Below are 19,166 nucleotides of genomic sequence, written 5' to 3'. Positions count from 1 at the left end.
TTCTGTTTCGTACTTTGTCTATATTTTAAAATTATTGTTTTTTGTAAAGTATAAAATATTCGGTGTATGGTTCTGTCATTTATAACATTTTCAACTAAACATTTTGCAATTAAAAATGTTCTATCACTGAATGAAAATTATGTACAGAATTGAGAAACCATTGGAAAACTATGTATGCTTTATGGAAAAAAAAATTGTCTTGAATGGGCCAAAAAATTACAAAACAAATCTGATGAACAACATTAAAATTTGGCTAATTAAGGGTCTATTCAGTGGAGTTTTGTCTTACGCAAATTATAGGGAAAAAAATGAAGATTAGGCCTTGAAACGAAACATTATTTCATGGACGTATTCTTTTTGTAGGTTGAGAAAGGCGTTCCTGCTCTAATTCTGTGAATGACTGAGCTCAGCCAGTGGAGGGCTGAAGAGAAACCGTCCAAGTGTAGGAGGACTCGAGTTTCCGCACGCCTAATTGGGCCGCATTGCTCCGGTAGCCAGCTGGGGGTGAAAATTTGTCTTGTTCTGATCTGAAAGCTCCTATGCAGATGGGCTGCCTTAATGCTGCACACTACAATTAGTGCCCTTGTATATACTGAATGGAAATAGCCAGCATTAATATTGTATATGGAACAGCTGAAGGGCAAGGGTAAACCGGCCTAATACAGACCCCTGGCAGATGGAGCAAACAAAAAAACACGTTTAATAAGCCTTCAAGCTAACATTGTCTTAATGGTCTCTCTTACTGTCTCTAGAGCAGCTCCCACTCCCCACAGAGACAAAACTTCTTTGTCTGAACGTCAGAATAAAGTTTTCTTTTTTTTAAATTGTGAGCCAGACGATACGAATAGATTCTAATGCCCTTGTGAAAGTTACATTAAAAACTTTGAAACTATTGCACATTAGGCTTTTAGGTAAAAGTGTCTTAAAACTCCCTATTGTAAAATATTAGAACTTTTTTTTTTTACTCTTATTTTCCATATTATGATCTGAACTACTGAGATAAGTTGGCCAAGTTTTAAACAAGTTTGCCTGCTTCTGCATCTTTAATCTCATTATCTGTTTGATTATGAACATTGAAGAATAGACTATTTATATGGAAGGGCTGTTATTACAGGAATACACACAATCTTTATTAATTTAATGATTTTTCCTTGGCCAGAAATCCTTATTGCCTGGAAATGAGGGAAGGGACCCACATTATTTCTAAGAGCATTTATAAATAATAAACTTAAGCAAGCCAGTCCTCAAGCTGCACATACCCTTCTGCAAACGCCTGTCCCTGCTCGTTATTTTATGAACGCTCTTATCAAATAAGAACACCACTGACTTGCTAAAACGTTCAAATGCATCCCAGAGAGTGGAAAAGTATCTGAAACGTATTTTAAGGTCTATCCTTCTTATAATAAAGAATGCAGAACGAAACTGTGACAAGTCAGCTGGCCTTTCACGCTCTCCGTAGACTGTGGGATGCAACTAGTTTGTAACACAGACAAACAGTGCCATAGACACGGAATGGGAAGAGAAGCAGGCCCCTGGAGTTTAGCTACTTCCATCAACTAGGCTGAAGCTCAACTGAGAAACTCTTAGACGAACAATGTAACAGCGCTAAGAAGTGGATAAAGAGTTTACGAACCAAGAAAAGTCCCGCACAGCTTCATTCTCGCTGCAGTGCGCGCAGCCCCTCCTAAGAGGGGAGCCTCCTTCAGAAGTTACAGCTTCCCTGCCAAACTTGCAGCCTCGGGCACCAACTTATGCACCCGGGAGTCCCGCGGCCGCCGCCAGCTGGCCCAATCAGAGCCTGCGGCCCGGCAGCCAATCAGGGGGCGCCTGGGCAGCCCCTCCCCCCGCAGGCCGCGAAGCCGAGCATCCTCGGCCCGCCCGCGCACCCTGCCCCCCCCCCCGTCCAGCCAGGCGCTTATTTAACCTGCTATCTATTCGCATTCAAGCCCTGCCTTACGTTTAGAAATGCAATCTCATTCCTAGAAAATATTTTTCCACAGAAAAGCCCGATATTAGGCACAAAGAAGCTGCCAGCATAAAGTTTTAGGATAAATGAAATCTGACACCTAACCGCAGGCAACCAAAGCAAACAGCATGCAAGGCCGTTTCTACCCCAGTCAGGTTAGGACAATGCGGGCCCAGCTGCAGAAAGTGCCAGGGGCTGTTGTCACACCAATATGCCCTGCCCGTGTCCTATACAACCGCCGAACTAAGCTTCCAGTCTGCGGAAAGTAGGAGGGGAGAACGGCATCCTGGCTTTAATTCTGTCTTTCACAGGACAGATGGCAAGAGGACAGAGGACAGAGGGTTGATCACAGCTGGGAAAACTAACTCCAGTCCTGTGAGAATCCCTCCCATTGGCCTCCCAGATGGAGGAGGAAGGAGTAGGGTTACTACAGGATCTTTCAAACAAAAGTCTGCACTTTCAATGTGGGAGGAGTGAACTTGACTGCTTAGCAGGCTTCTAGGGCAAGTGTTTGGGTAGTCTGTGGCTTTAGTCAGCATACTTTTCCAGACCTATTAAGCAGAGTTTGTTATGAGATGATGTTCAGAGCATTGCAAGGAGTGCACTGTGTGCAGCACTAGTAATCCAGAATCACCCATAGGACTTAACAAGCCACGATGACCATGTAAAGGCACAGAGAGTAAGAAAACGGCCTTCTGCACCAGTGAGGAAGGAGCCCCTCTGCCAGATCCTAATTCTGCACCAGAGAGGAAGGAGCCCCTCTGCCAGATCCTAATTCTGCACCAGTGAGGAAGGAGCCCCTCTGCCAGATCCTAATTCTGCACCAGTGAGGAAGGAGCCCCTCTGCCAGATCCTAATTCTGCACCAGAGAGGAAGGAACCCCTCTGCCAGATCCTAATTCTGCACCAGTGAGGAAGGAGCCCCTCTGCCAGATCCTAATTCTGCACCAGAGAGGAAGGAACCCCTCTGCCAGATCCTAATTCTGCACCAGAGAGGAAGGAACCCCCTACGCCAGGTCCTAATTCTGTACCAGAGAGGAAGGAACCCCCTATGCCAGGTCCTAATTCTGCACCAGAGAGGAAGGAACCCCCTACGCCAGGTCCTAATTCTGTACCAGAGAGGAAGGAGCCCCCTATGCCAGGTCCTAACTCTGCACCAGAGAGGAAGGAACCCCCTATGCCAGGTCCTAACTCTGCACCAGTGAGGAAGTAACCCCCTATGCCAGGTCCTAATTCTGTACCAGAGAGGAAGTAACCCCCCATGCCAGGTCCTAATTCTGCACCAGACAGGAAGGAACCCCCTACGCCAGGACCTAATTCTGCACCAGTGAGGAAGTAACCCCCTATGCCAGGTCCTAATTCTGTACCAGGGAGGAAGCAACCCCCATGCCAGGTCCTAATTCTGTACCAGAGAGGAAGTAACCCCCTATGCCAGGTCCTAATTCTGTACCAGGGAGGAAGCAACCCCCATGCCAGGTCCTAATTCTGTACCAGAGAGGAAGTAACCCCCTACGCCAGGACCTAATTCTGCACCAGTGAGGAAGTAACCCCCTATGCCAGGTCCTAATTCTGTACCAGAGAGGAAGTAACCCCCTATGCCAGGTCCTAATTCTGTACCAGACAGGAAGGAACCCCCTATGCCAGGACCTAATTCTGCACCAGTGAGAAAGTAACCCCCTATGCCAGGTCCTAATTCTGTACCAGAGAGGAAGTAACCCCCTATGCCAGGTCCTAATTCTGTACCAGAGAGGAAGGAGCCCCCTACGCCATTGCCAGGTCCTAATTCTGTACCAGAGAGGAAGTAACCCCCTATGCCAGGTCCTAATTCTGTACCAGAGAGGAAGGAATCCCCTATACCAGGGCCTAATTCTGTACCAGAGAGTAAGGAACCTCTTATGCCAGGTCCTAATTCTGCACCAGAGAGGAAGGAACCCCCTACGCCAGGTCTTAATTCTGCACCAGAGAGGAAGGAACCCCCTATGCCAGGTCCTAATTCTGCACCAGAGAGGAAGGAACCCCATACGCCAGGTCCTAATTCTGCACCAGAGAGGAAGGAACCCCCTACACCAGGTCCTAATTCTGCACCAGTGAGGAAGTAACCCCCTATGCCAGGTCCTAATTCTGTACCAGAGAGGAAGGAACCTCCTATGCCAGGTCCTAATTCTGCACCAGAGAAGAAGTAACCCCCTATGCCAGGTCCTAATTCTGCACCAGAGAGGAAGGAGCCCCTATGCCAGGTCCTAATTCTGCACTAGAGAAGAAGTAACCCCCTATGTCAGGTCCTAATTCTGCACCAGAGAAGAAGTAACCCCCCTATGCCAGGTCCTAATTCTGTACCAGAGAGGAAGGAGCCCCTACGCCAGGTCCTAATTCTGTACTAGAGAAGAAGTAACCCCCCTACGCCAGGTCCTAATTCTGCACTAGAGAGGAAGGAGCCCCTACGCCAGGTCCTAATTCTGCACCAGAGAGGAAGGAACCCCTATGCCAGGTCCTAATTCTGCACCAGAGAGGAAGGAGCCCCTACGCCAGGTCCTAATTCTGCACCAGAGAGGAAGGAACCTCCTATGCCAGGTCCTAATTCTGCACTAGAGAGGAAGGAGCCCCTACGCCAGGTCCTAATTCTGCACCAGAGAGGAAGGAACCCCCTATGCCAGATCCTAATTCTGCACCAGAGAGGAAGGAACCCCCTATGCCAGGTCCTAATTCTGTACCAGAGAGGAAGTAACCTCCCATGCCAGGTCCTAATTCTGTACCAGAGAGGAAGGAACCCCCTACGCCAGGTCCTAATTCTGCACCAGAGAGGAAGGAGCCCCCTACACCAGGTCCTAATTCTGCACCAGTGAGGAAGTAACCCCCTAGGTCAGGTCCTAATTCTGCACCAGAGAGGAAGGAGCCCCCTACACCAGGTCCTAATTCTGTACCAGAGAGGAAGGAGCCCCCTATGCCAGGTCCTAACTCTGCACCAGAGAGGAAGGAACCCCCTATGCCAGGTCCTAATTCTGCACCAGAGAGGAAGGAACCCCCTACGCCAGGTCCTAATTCTGTACCAGAGAGGAAGGAACCCCCTACGCCAGGTCCTAATTCTGTACCAGAGAGGAAGGAACCCCCTATGCCAGGTCCTAATTCTGCACCAGAGAGGAAGGAACCCCCTATGCCAGGTCCTAATTCTGTACCAGAGAGGAAGGAGCCCCCTATGCCAGGTCCTAACTCTGCACCAGAGAGGAAGGAACCCCCTATGCCAGGTCCTAATTCTGCACCAGTGAGGAAGTAACCCCCTATGCCAGGTCCTAATTCTGTACCAGAGAGGAAGTAACCCCCCATGCCAGGTCCTAATTCTGCACCAGACAGGAAGGAACCCCCTACGCCAGGACCTAATTCTGCACCAGTGAGGAAGTAAACCCCTATGCCAGGTCCTAATTCTGTACCAGGGAGGAAGCAACCCCCATGCCAGGTCCTAATTCTGTACCAGAGAGGAAGTAACCCCCTATGCCAGGTCCTAATTCTGTACCAGGGAGGAAGCAACCCCCATGCCAGGTCCTAATTCTGTACCAGAGAGGAAGTAACCCCCTACGCCAGGACCTAATTCTGCACCAGTGAGGAAGTAACCCCCTATGCCAGGTCCTAATTCTGTACCAGAGAGGAAGTAACCCCCTATGCCAGGTCCTAATTCTGTACCAGACAGGAAGGAACCCCCTACGCCAGGACGTAATTCTGCACCAGTGAGGAAGTAACCCCCTATGCCAGGTCCTAATTCTGTACCAGAGAGGAAGTAACCCCCTATGCCAGGTCCTAATTCTGTACCAGAGAGGAAGGAGCCCCCTACGCCATTGCCAGGTCCTAATTCTGTACCAGAGAGGAAGTAACCCCCTATGCCAGGTCCTAATTCTGCACCAGTGAGGAAGTAACCCCCTATGCCAGGTCCTAATTCTGTACCAGAGAGGAAGGAATCCCCTATACCAGGGCCTAATTCTGTACCAGAGAGTAAGGAACCTCTTATGCCAGGTCCTAATTCTGTACCAGAGAGGAAGGCGCCCCCTACGCCAGGTCCTAATTCTGCACCAGAGAGGAAGGAACCCCCTACGCCAGGTCTTAATTCTGCACCAGAGAGGAAGGAACCCCCTATGCCAGGTCCTAATTCTGCACCAGAGAGGAAGGAACCCCATACGCCAGGTCCTAATTCTGCACCAGAGAGGAAGGAACCCCCTACACCAGGTCCTAATTCTGCACCAGTGAGGAAGTAACCCCCTATGCCAGGTCCTAATTCTGTACCAGAGAGGAAGGAACCTCCTATGCGAGGTCCTAATTCTGCACCAGAGAAGAAGTAACCCCCTATGCCAGGTCCTAATTCTGCACCAGAGAGGAAGGAGCCCCTATGCCAGGTCCTAATTCTGCACCAGAGAAGAAGTAACCCCCCTACGCCAGGTCCTAATTCTGTACTAGAGAAGAAGTAACCCCCTATGCCAGGTCCTAATTCTGCACTAGAGAGGAAGGAGCCCTACGCCAGGTCCTAATTCTGCACCAGAGAGGAAGGAACCCCTATGCCAGGTCCTAATTCTGCACCAGAGAGGAAGGAGCCCCTACGCCAGGTCCTAATTCTGCACCAGAGAGGAAGGAACCTCCTATGCCAGGTCCTAATTCTGCACTAGAGAGGAAGGAGCCCCTACGCCAGGTCCTAATTCTGCACCAGAGAGGAAGGAACCCCCTATGCCAGATCCTAATTCTGCACCAGAGAGGAAGGAACCCCCCTACGCCAGATCCTAATTCTGTACCAGAGAGGAAGGAACCCCCTATGCCAGGTCCTAATTCTGCACCAGAGAGGAAGGAGCCCCCTACGCCAGGTCCTAATTCTGCACCAGAGAGGAAGGAACCTCCTATGCCAGGTCCTAATTCTGTACCAGAGAGGAAGGAACCCCCATGCCAGGTCCTAATTCTGCACCAGAGAGGAAGGAGCCCCCTACGCCAGGTCCTAATTCTGTACCAGAGAGGAAGGAGCCCCCTATGCCAGGTCCTAATTCTGTTCCAGAGAGGAAGGAACCCCCTACGCCAGGTCCTAATTCTGCACCAGAGAGGAAGGAGCCCCCTACACCAGGTCCTAATTCTGCACCAGTGAGGAAGTAACCCCCTAGGTCAGGTCCTAATTCTGCACCAGAGAGGAAGGAGCCCCCTACACCAGGTCCTAATTCTGTACCAGAGAGGAAGGAGCCCCCTATGCCAGGTCCTAACTCTGCACCAGAGAGGAAGGAACCCCCTATGCCAGGTCCTAATTCTGCACCAGAGAGGAAGGAACCCCCTACGCCAGGTCCTAATTCTGTACCAGAGAGGAAGGAACCCCCTACGCCAGGTCCTAATTCTGTACCAGAGAGGAAGGAACCCCCTACGCCAGGTCCTAATTCTGCACCAGAGAGGAAGGAACCCCCTATGCCAGGTCCTAATTCTGTACCAGAGAGGAAGGAACCCCCTATGCCAGGTCCTAATTCTGCACCAGTGAGGAAGTAACCCCCTATGCCAGGTCCTAATTCTGTACCAGAGAGGAAGTAACCCCCCATGCCAGGTCCTAATTCTGCACCAGACAGGAAGGAACCCCCTACGCCAGGACCTAATTCTGCACCAGTGAGGAAGTAAACCCCTATGCCAGGTCCTAATTCTGTACCAGGGAGGAAGCAACCCCCATGCCAGGTCCTAATTCTGTACCAGAGAGGAAGTAACCCCCTATGCCAGGTCCTAATTCTGTACCAGGGAGGAAGCAACCCCCATGCCAGGTCCTAATTCTGTACCAGAGAGGAAGTAACCCCCTACGCCAGGACCTAATTCTGCACCAGTGAGGAAGTAACCCCCTATGCCAGGTCCTAATTCTGTATCAGAGAGGAAGTAACCCCCTATGCCAGGTCCTAATTCTGTACCAGACAGGAAGGAACCCCCTACGCCAGGACCTAATTCTGCACCAGTGAGGAAGTAACCCCCTATGCCAGGTCCTAATTCTGTACCAGAGAGGAAGTAACCCCCTATGCCAGGTCCTAATTCTGTACCAGAGAGGAAGGAGCCCCCTACGCCATTGTCAGGTCCTAATTCTGTACCAGAGAGGAAGTAACCCTCTATGCCAGGTCCTAATTCTGTACCAGAGAGGAAGGAATCCCCTATGCCAGGTCCTAATTCTGCACCAGTGAGGAAGTAACCCTCTATGCCAGGTCCTAATTCTGTACCAGAGAGGAAGGAATCCCCTATACCAGGGCCTAATTCTGTACCAGAGAGTAAGGAACCTCTTATGCCAGGTCCTAATTCTGTACCAGAGAGGAAGGCGCCCCCTACGCCAGGTCCTAATTCTGCACCAGAGAGGAAGGAACCCCCTACGCCAGGTCTTAATTCTGCACCAGTGAGGAAGTAACCCCCTATGCCAGGTCCTAATTCTGTACCAGAGAGGAAGGAACCTCCTATGCCAGGTCCTAATTCTGCACCAGAGAAGAAGTAACCCCCTATGCCAGGTCCTAATTCTGCACCAGAGAGGAAGGAGCCCCTATGCCAGGTCCTAATTCTGCACCAGAGAAGAAGTAACCCCCCTACGCCAGGTCCTAATTCTGTACTAGAGAAGAAGTAACCCCCTATGCCAGGTCCTAATTCTGCACTAGAGAGGAAGGAGCCCCTACGCCAGGTCCTAATTCTGCACCAGAGAGGAAGGAACCCCTATGCCAGGTCCTAATTCTGCACCAGAGAGGAAGGAGCCCCTACGCCAGGTCCTAATTCTGCACCAGAGAGGAAGGAGCCCCTACGCCAGGTCCTAATTCTGCACTAGAGAGGAAGGAGCCCCTACGCCAGGTCCTAATTCTGCACTAGAGAGGAAGGAACCCCTATGCCAGGTCCTAATTCTGCACTAGAGAGGAAGGAGCCCCTACGCCAGGTCCTAATTCTGCACTAGAGAGGAAGGAACCCCTATGCCAGGTCCTAATTCTGCACCAGAGAGGAAGGAGCCCCTACGCCAGGTCCTAATTCTGCACCAGAGAGGAAGGAACCTCCTATGCCAGGTCCTAATTCTGCACTAGAGAGGAAGGAGCCCCTATGCCAGGTCCTAATTCTGCACCAGAGAGGAAGGAACCCCCTATGCCAGATCCTAATTCTGCACCAGAGAGGAAGGAACCCCCTACGCCAGATCCTAATTCTGTACCAGAGAGGAAGGAACCCCCTACGCCAGGTCCTAATTCTGCACCAGAGAGGAAGGAGCCCCCTACGCCAGGTCCTAATTCTGCACCAGAGAGGAAGGAACCCCCTACGCCAGGTCCTAATTCTGTACCAGAGAGGAAGGAACCTCCTATGCCAGGTCCTAATTCTGTACCAGAGAGGAAGGAGCCCCCTATGCCAGGTCCTAACTCTGCTTATGTAGCAATGAGGGTCAGTAAAGAAGTGTTGTGCTTTGTAGCGAGCAGCAGGAGGCAGTCAATCAAGTATGTATAAACAAATGAATGAATAAATAGATGATACCTTTTTATTGGCGTGATTTAATGCATCAGTGGACAGTTTTCCAGAGTTAAGGTGCCTTAGATCAGTGAAGAAGCAGCCCGGGTTGCAATAGAAGAGCGGCGTTGATCCATGTGCCCAGGCACCGTGAGCAGACACTCATGCTCTGCTCGCACCTCTTCCCCCTCCCAGCGAGCCACTCTTACCTTTTCCTCCGCGGGAGAGGGGGAGGGGTCAGGAAGACTTTGCTGCTCCTTCCCACGCGTGGACCTGACTTCCTGGTTGTTGCAGGTGATGTCATCAACGCACCACATCCCAGGTAGCAATGGGAGGGGGAGGCTTCGCCAGGATACTGGGCCCCACAGCAAACGCGTTCCCCAGGCCCCATGGGAGTGGGGCTGGACTCCCTGCCGCCCTGTTTCGTTCTGGGGGTGGGGAGGGGGAAAACATCGCTGCCATTGGGTGGCAGCGCACCTGGGGATGGAAGGCCCAGGGGAAGGATAAAGGGATCGGGTGGCTGCTTGTCCAAGCTCTTTCTCCTTCCTCCCAGGGGCAGGCTGGGCTGGGGGATGTGCATTTGTTGAAATCAAATTTGGAAAACAAAATGAAAAAGGGCCAAGTTGTTTCTTTTGGGGGGGGGGCCCCAAAAACGGGCCTAACACCAGTGCCTGGGCCTAGGCCGAGGGGGGGCCTCACTTAGGCATAGGCCACAGCCAGGTCCGGCCACGGATTATGCCTGAGCCCGATACTGGGCTTTTGGTCCAGGCCCTGGCCCAGGCAACCCCTCCCCCCTGAAAAATGTTACCTGGGTAGGGAAATGTCCCGCCCCCACTTACCTGATCCGTCAGGGATTTGATAGGGTCCCGATGGCAGGGCTCGGCCTAGACTCAGGCCCAGGGCCAGGTCCTGATGCCTGGGCCTAAGCCTAAGTCAAGGCTGTGGCCCAGGTCCGACGGTGGGGCCCGGCCCAGAGGCTCAATGCCGGTACCTGTGCATTAGGCCAGGGTCGGGCCCAGGCTTGCAGGCTGGAGCATAGGCCTGGGAATCTTCTTTCTTCTTCAAATGATGCCGTCCCTTGCAGATGTGCTGCAGTAAGTTAGCAGCTGGCGCACTTCCCTGAGCGGAGGCGGCCATTTTGCTGAATAGGACTTCAAATAACTGCCGCACAACGAGATGGCAGCCTCTGCTCAGGAGCATGTGCTGGAGTTAATTTACTCTGCCACTTCACCGGCAGGTGGGGTCGTTTGAAATACGAAGAAGAGAGAGTACTCCGACGAGTCTTGGGCTCTGACCTCAGAGCCTGGGTCTGACCCTGGGTGAAGGTCCCAGTTTTGAGACCCAGCATCCAGGTCGAGTACCGGCATTGGGCCTGGGCCTGGGCCCAGGCGTTGGGACTTGGTCTCTGAGCCGGGACCTGACATTGCGCCTGGGCCTGGGCTCTGGCCTAGGCCGAAGCCCAGGAGTTAGTACTCAAGGCTGAGGCCGTGGCATTGGCCCTAGGCCGGGACCCTGGGACAATGCCTCCAAGCTCCAGCCTTGCACAGAGCCCAGGCTCTGGTCACACTGACCTACCATGGCCCAGGCTCTGGTCACACTGACCCACCATGGCCCAGGCTCTGGTCACACTGACCCTCCATGGCCTAGGCTCTGGTCACACTGACCTACCATGGCCCAGGCTCTGCTCACACTGACCCTCCATGGCCCAGGCTCTGCTCACACTGACCTACCATGGCCCAGGCTCTGGTCACACTGACCCACCATGGCCCAGGCTCTGCTCACACTGACCTACCATGGCCCAGGCTCTGCTCACACTGACCCTCCATGGCCCAGGCTCTGGTCACACTGACCCTCCATGGCCTAGGCTCTGGTCACACTGACCTACCATGGCCTAGGCTCTGGTCACACTGACCTACCATGGCCTAGGCTCTGGTCACACTGACCTACCATGGCCCAGGCTCTGGTCACACTGACCCACCATGGCCCAGGCTCTGGTCACACTGACCCTCCATGGCCTAGGCTCTGGTCACACTGACCTACCATGGCCTAGGCTCTGGTCACACTGACCCTCCATGGCCTAGGCTCTGGTCACACTGACCTACCATGGCCTAGGCTCTGGTCACACTGACCCTCCATGGCCTAGGCTCTGGTCACACTGACCTACCATGGCCCAGGCTCTGGTCACACTGACCCACCATGGCCCAGGCTCTGCTCACACTGACCCTCCATGGCCTAGGCTCTGGTCACACTGACCCTCCATGGCCCAGGCTCTGGTCACACTGACCTACCATGGCCTAGGCTCTGGTCACACTGACCCTCCATGGCCTAGGCTCTGGTCACACTGACCTACCATGGCCCAGGCTCTGGTCACACTGACCCACCATGGCCCAGGCTCTGGTCACACTGACCTACCATGGCCTAGGCTCTGGTCACACTGACCTACCATGGCCTAGGCTCTGGTCACACTGACCCTCCATGGCCTAGGCTCTGGTCACACTGACCTACCATGGCCCAGGCTCTGGTCACACTGACCCTCCATGGCCCAGGCTCTGGTCACACTGACCTACCATGGCCCAGGCTCTGGTCACACTGACCCTCCATGGCCCAGGCTCTGGTCACACTGACCCACCATGGCCCAGGCTCTGCTCACACTGACCCTCCATGGCCCAGGCTCTGGTCACACTGACCTACCATGGCCTAGGCTCTGGTCACACTGACCCTCCATGGCCCAGGCTCTGGTCACACTGACCCACCATGGCCTAGGCTCTGGTCACACTGACCCACCATGGCCTAGGCTCTGGTCACACTGACCCTCCATGGCCCAGGCTCTGCTCACACTGACCCACCATGGCCCAGGCTCTGGTCACACTGACCTACCATGGCCTAGGCTCTGGTCACACTGACCCTCCATGGCCCAGGCTCTGCTCACACTGACCCACCATGGCCCAGGCTCTGGTCACACTGACCCACCATGGCCCAGGCTCTGGTCACACTGACCCTCCATGGCCCAGGCTCTGGTCATACTGACCCTCCATGGCCCAGGCTCTGGTCACACTGACCTACCATGGCCTAGGCTCTGGTCACACTGACCCTCCATGGCCCAGGCTCTGGTCACACTGACCCACCATGGCCTAGGCTCTGGTCACACTGACCCTCCATGGCCCAGGCTCTGGTCACACTGACCCTCCATGGCCCAGGCTCTGGTCACACTGACCCTCCATGGCCTAGGCTCTGGTCACACTGACCCTCCATGGCCCAGGCTCTGGTCACACTGACCCTCCATGGCCCAGGCTCTGGTCACACTGACCTACCATGGCCTAGGCTCTGGTCACACTGACCCTCCATGGCCCAGGCTCTGGTCACACTGACCCACCATGGCCTAGGCTCTGGTCACACTGACCCTCCATGGCCCAGGCTCTGGTCACACTGACCCTCCATGGCCCAGGCTCTGGTCACACTGACCCACCATGGCCTAGGCTCTGGTCACACTGACCCACCATGGCCCAGGCTCTGGTCACACTGACCTACCATGGCCCAGGCTCTGGTCACACTGACCCTCCATGGCCCAGGCTCTGGTCACACTGACCTACCATGGCCTAGGCTCTGGTCACACTGACCCTCCATGGCCCAGGCTCTGGTCACACTGACCCACCATGGCCTAGGCTCTGGTCACACTGACCCACCATGGCCCAGGCTCTGGTCACACTGACCCACCATGGCCTAGGCTCTGGTCACACTGACCCACCATGGCCTAGGCTCTGGTCACACTGACCTACCGTGGCCCAGGCTCTGGTCACACTGACCCACCGTGGCCTAGGCCTCGCTAGCGGATCCTGTGAGCTCAGGGGGGATCCTGGCCCGGGCATTTTTCCAAGTGGGAGGGACGGGTGGTGGGAATGGGAAGTCTTGGAAGGCCCTGTTTCTTCTTTTATCTTTTTTTTTTTCTGTTTTTGTTTTTAATGTTTGATTCTTTTTTCTTTTTTTTTTAAAGAATGTGTACGTTTTTATTTTGTAAATCATCTAGACAGATAGCCCCTACCCCACTGTGTGGTATGTGAAAACTCTTACATAAATAAATAGCTTTCATGACATGTCCAAGTGTTTAATTGCTGTAGCGTGCACTTGTTATATTTTGTATTTATATTATTCTGTTTATATGTATTTATTATTTTTATATACTGACATTCTATCTGAGATACCACATCGGTTTACATTCAGGTACTGGAGGTATTTCCCTGTCCCCAGAGGGCTTACAGTCTGAATTTCTACCTGAGGCAATGGAGGGTAACGTGACTTGCACAAGGTCACAAACCCTTGTCTCCTGCTTCATAGCCCCACTGCTCGAACCACTAGGCTATTCCTCCTCCCTACTGACATGAGTGGGTGGGATGGGGGTACCTCAGTCTAAATTGGGTTGGCGGGAGGATATTTACATGGAGAACAGAAGATGGTTTGGCGGCAGACTGGGGACATTTCTTCCTGCCAGGAGCAGGCTCAGAGGGCTGATAAGCCTTGCTAGCTCAGAATGGGCTGTCCAGACGGTCCAATTGCGGTCACATGGCCTTGCTTGAGCAGGGTGGGCCAAGGCATGAAAAGGGGAAGGGGAAACAGTCCCTCCTTTCTCCTGCCGTCTGATAGGCAAGGCATGGGTACGTTGCGTGATAAAGCTGCGGCCTATTTATGTTCCACTCAGATAATGGCTCCGGGTATTTGTTTGTTTAATGTCACTGAAGGGGCTGGGTGGGCCTGGCACGGCTGCCCCGGTTACGCTAATTCAGCTGCATCGTAGCTTGCGTGGACTATTGAAACCCAGTGTAGCTGCTCTGCCTCTTCACAGAGCTGATTTTTCGCTGTCAGGGCCTACGTGTTCCACGAAGCCTGAACGCGAGCCGCCACATCCTCTGGGGCTAGACTAAGTCAGTCCCGACATTCACAGCTTGGTTCAATAGAAAGGTCCTGCCTATAACTCATATCTCTGCACACTCAGGTGGACTAACACGGCAGCCGCCGAGGTGGAAATGCATGGGTTTGTAACACGAGAATAAAGTGCTCACATAAACTGCCTTTCTTTACAGGGACAGGTGGAAACAGGAACAATGAAGGGGGAATCTAAAGAAACGTAGTTTGGCAGGGAAGCTGTGCCTTGTTTTGGAAGGAAGAGAGGTCAGGAAGGTGAGCAAAGATTCTGCAGCCTGGGGCTTGGGGCCGGATTTCGGCAGAGGACTCAGGATAGGGGGCTTTTCTCCAGTTTGTGGGCACCCTAGGCATGTGCCTAAATCCAGCCGGGTGAGGTTGGCTCATTCTTGAATGTAAGATATTAAGGAAAGGCTTTAGTTTAAAGCACACGAGAGCCTTCATCCACAGCAGCTTCCTCTTCCCATTCCCATCTTCCTTTCCACTCCTGGGAGTGAGCGTGACAGAGACAAGAATTCAAGTGAAATGCATGCAAGGCTGAATCATGGAGCCAGAAGTCACCTCCGGTGTGGCTGCTAAGTCAAGGCCAGCCTTTTTTGATCATTCTGCATGGAAAAGCTCAAGCTGTGTTCTTTCCCTGGATCCCTTTGCCAATATCTGATTACACCAGGAAGAAATAGAACTCTGTTTACTTTTTTTAAAAAATGTAGTGTTTATTTTGCTTGCCCTAGCTTGAAAGATGCACGACCTAGGTCTCCCATGCTGTGCAGTGCCAGGGCAGAGAGACGTTGGGAGGCACAGGTTCCAGTTGCAAAGCAGAGCAAGCAGTTCAGCTTCAGGAAAATGCATTTGTCTGCGTGAAGCACATTTCAGAGTGAGCGGTTTTCCAGAAGGCCCTGGCACTGGTGATTGTCTTCTGCGATGCGCCTCCCAGACCTGCAAAACAAGATGTACCTTTGCAAGGCGCTTCAGACTTACAAAGCAAGTTTCTTCCTCAGTCATAGTCCTAAAGATATGAAAGCAGAAAACAACATTTCTCCATAGCTTTTACCTACGCCTTGGAGGCTTTTCATGGACAGGAGTAATTTTCTCGCTCTCCAGCAGAGTTCCAGTCAGTTCCCTGTATAAGTGAGTGGGAGATGCTCAGGAGGAATGGAGAGAATTCATACTGTAAGAGAACAATTGAGTTAGACAAAACATAACATAAAAAGGGCTGCTGTACATTACAAAAAATGAGCACTAAAAAGCTGACTGGAGCTACATTAGATCACTGGAGTTGCAGCTTCTTATGCTTTTAACATAAGGAGATCCTTGCTGGGTCAGCTCAGTGTTCATCGAACGCAGAATTCGGTCTCCAACACAGGCCAATCTGGGCTACCTAGAAGTGCCTATCAGATCCCAAATAACAAAGCCCTTGAACTGTTTCAGTGATTCTGTATTTAAAATAAAGTAACAGAAGATGTCCCAGTGCCCAAGACAACCAAGGATATAATAGTACAGGACGTGTGCCTTCTGCACAGTTAATAAGACACCAGGTCCTGATGGTATTCAAGCACTCAGTAAGTCCTGGCAAAACGCCTGAATTTACACCTGAAAGATTGCCTCAGTGTACGTAAGGAGCCTGAAGACTGTGACCAGATTATATGTTACATATTTTCAAAAACAGGGTCTAACCTTAAACCTGACTTCCCTTCTGGAAAAAGCTATTTGAAGTGGCAAGCAGCTTGAAGGTCAGTGCAGAGTGGACTTCCCATCTCAACAAGGGTGCTAAGTGGTCATGAACATACACCAGCAGTATTCTCTTTGGAGAGTCCTTGCGCTCATTTCAGTCTGCAGAGAACCCAGTTCTCATCTGGTACTAGAACTGAGGACACCAGAAAATTAAATGATAAAATGGTGAAATAATAAGTGCAAAGAACTCTGTAAATAAAATCACCCTGGCATCTCCTGAAACTGAGTCCTATTTAATATAGCTTGACCGATGACAGCAAATCTGCTATGCACAAACCGTGTACTAATGCTTCCAGGTAAGATGAGAAGGAATTCAGTATGGAGTTAGAAAAAGAAGGGGCGCATTCCTAGGATTCGCCTGAAAAGTTTGAAATGGAAAGGTAGCGATATCCAGTTCTTTCCAAGGTGGAAAGCAACGTAATTCTGTCAGGGATAAAGCTCAGCGGAACTATCTGAATGGGATGAGGCCCTAGCAGTGGCGTAATAAGGGGGGCTGCGGGGGTGCGGTCTGCCCCGGGTGCCAGCTGGGAGGTCGGTGGCCGTGAGCGGAGCCCATCCCACTCACGGTAGAAGACGAGGGAGGCCCCCGGGCTGTGAGTGGTGGGAGCACTGGGTGGCCGCCTAGAGAGCTGCGGGTCTGGAGCCTTTTCTTATTCTCGCCCCCTGCACAGCCTGGAAGAGGAAGTGCTGGGTCCTCGTGGGCGGGAAGAAGGAAAGGTCATGCAGTCGCAGCCCGAAGCAGGGGGAAGAGCAACAGCGCTGCCTCCCACCCTCCCTACTGCAGATGCAGGAAGTAAAGCCCCAACAGCCCCCGTGCCACCTCAAGAAAAATGAAGAGTCCCCCGTCTGTCACGGGGGCTGAAGGAGGAAACTGCTGCTGTGCTTCTGATGGGGAGCGGGATAGGAAGTGAGAGAGAGAGTGTGTCTGTGTGTGTGTGTGTGTCTCTAGGAGAGTCTGTGTGTCTGTGTTTTAGAGCAGTGACCCCCAACCCTGCCCTGGGGGCCCACCAGCCAGTCGGGTTTCCAGGATATCCACAATGAATATGCACGAGAGAGATTTGCATGCACTCTGCCTCAGTTGTACGCAAATCTCTCTCATGCATATTCATTAGGGATATCCTGAAAACCAGACTGGTTTGTGGCCCTCGAGGACCGGAACTGCCCACCCCTGCTCGAGGGTGTACATGTTTAGATTTTTAAGTCTGTCCTTACAGGATGTCTTATGAAGACTGTTGACCCATTTGGCAGCTGATTCTACTCAGTTTACATCCTTTTGAAGGTGCAGTCTGCAGAACTGTATACAGTACTCCCAGTGAGGTCCCAGCAAAGGTTTATACAGAGGCTCGTAATGTCCCCTCTCCTTTCCTATTGGCTGCTCCTCTCCCTATTCACCCAAACCTCCTTCCTGGCTTTTGCTGTCACCTTATCTCTCTGCTTGGCGATCCTAAGATCACCAGATAGGTTTGCCCCGATCCACCTCGTGTTTTGTGCACCAAACTTCACCCCCTACTCTACTGTTCCCTTGGGATTGGAACCCAAATGCATGACCCAGATGTTGCCATTTTTCCTTCTTTCTCTGGAAATGTTTAAAGATTTACTTATCCGAGTGCTTTTCTTAGGACTTCGCCCATCCAACGTCAGCAATCCTAGTTTGGAGCCTCCTCCTCGGTAAGTTTGCCAGTCTCTTTTGAAAGAGGAGAGCTTTACACTAGGATGGGTTAGGAACGGATGGACAAAGTCCTAAGGTAAGTAAAAGCAGTGGGATAAGGGAATCTTTAAACATCTGTAGAGAGACGGGAAGAAATGGCATCATGTACGGGAAATTAAGTCTCAGATCCAGGGGCAGTCATGGGAGAGGCTGACTTGGATATAGTGGCAGTCCCAGAGACACGGCACAAAAAGAGCCAGGACTGGGACAGAGTTATACCGGGTTACAATCTATTCAGGAAGGACAGGAGAGGAAGAGATGTAGGAGGAGAGGCTCTTTACAGAAAACATGATATCAAAGCAACAGAACTGCAGGACTAGCATGGTGAGGAGGAGGAGGCCCTTGGGGTTAATCTGGAAAGAGTAAACTTGATCTCTCGGTCTGTGCCATTCCATGGCGGAGCGAAAAATGTTTGAGAGACAGATTTCAGGGGCACGGCTCCCAAAAGCAGTGGCTTCTCAGAACTTACTTACCCCTGTCCTGACCCCAGCACAATTAGTTGCTTACTGAATGTTGGGTAGCCAGGAGGGACGGATGTACTCACATCAGTCAGTAGTCCATTATCCTCAGCAGAGGGTGCAGATCTGAATTTGCTGTCAAAACTGTCTGCAAACCCTGATGACGCAATCCTTTCACTTCTCCACAAAAAGAAATGGCCCTTAAATCAAGATTTTCTGTACACAGAACTTTGCTTAAAAATCTGCATTCTGGCTGCCAAGGGTCTGAGAATTTTATCCACGCATAAACAACGGCTTAAATCTGCTCCACTCTGCTCTTAGTAGGAAAGATCTTGACCAGCTGAGGACGTGAAATGGGCTGAATCTATGAGAGCAGACCTGACTTACTCAGCTTGTTTCCCCGTACAAGCAGAGCGGAAGCAAAGGCTTAGTGAATCAGGCTCAGTATACGGGAAAAGCAAGCAGTGCTGACTTTAGCTGGAGTAGGGCCTGGTGTGAACGCACTGTCGGGCCGATACAGTAAAAGCTGTGGGAGAGCAGGCGAATGCCCGCTCTCCCGGCGCGCGCACAGGCCACTCTCCTGTGCACGCGATTCACTAAATTAATTTATTTAAATTAGAGCCCGCGGCAAAAAGAGGCGCTAGGGACACTAGCTCGTCCCTAGCGCCTCCTTTTGGACAGGAGCAGTGGCTGTCAGTGGGTTTGACAGCCGACGCTCAATTTTGCCGGCGTCGGTTCTCGAGCCCGCTGACAGCCACGGGTTCGGAAACCGGACGCCGGCAAAATTGAGCATCCGTCTTCCAACCCGCGAGCCGCGGGCCCATTTCAACATTTTTTTTTTTTAATTTTTAACTTTTTTTTAACTTTGGGGGCCTCCAACTTAATATCGCCATGATAGTAAGTCGGTGGGTACACAGAAAAGCAGTTTTTACTGCTTTTCTGTGCAC

At 51.9% G+C, this 19,166-nt stretch overlaps 1 protein-coding gene across 4 annotated transcripts in view; it reads right to left on the bottom strand.

Moving 5' to 3' along the window:
* MYT1 (myelin transcription factor 1) overlaps window positions 1-1,709 on the bottom strand; it is a 199,978-nt gene extending 198,269 nt beyond the window's left edge. For all 4 annotated transcript variants that reach the window (XM_029613475.1, XM_029613476.1, XM_029613478.1 and 1 more), the window contains exon 1: window positions 1,634-1,709. In XM_029613475.1, coding sequence (XP_029469335.1) covers window positions 1,634-1,658 — 25 coding nt within the window. In that variant the 5' untranslated portion in view covers window positions 1,659-1,709. The remainder of the gene's footprint in view (window positions 1-1,633) is intronic.
* Between the last annotated feature and the right edge of the window lie 17,457 nt (window positions 1,710-19,166).

The sequence above is a fragment of the Rhinatrema bivittatum genome, chromosome 8 (assembly GCF_901001135.1).
Source record: "Rhinatrema bivittatum chromosome 8, aRhiBiv1.1, whole genome shotgun sequence".
Lineage (NCBI taxonomy): Eukaryota > Metazoa > Chordata > Amphibia > Gymnophiona > Rhinatrematidae > Rhinatrema > Rhinatrema bivittatum.
Note: the sequence above shows the minus strand (reverse complement) of the source record. Positions and strands in the feature narration are given on the sequence as shown.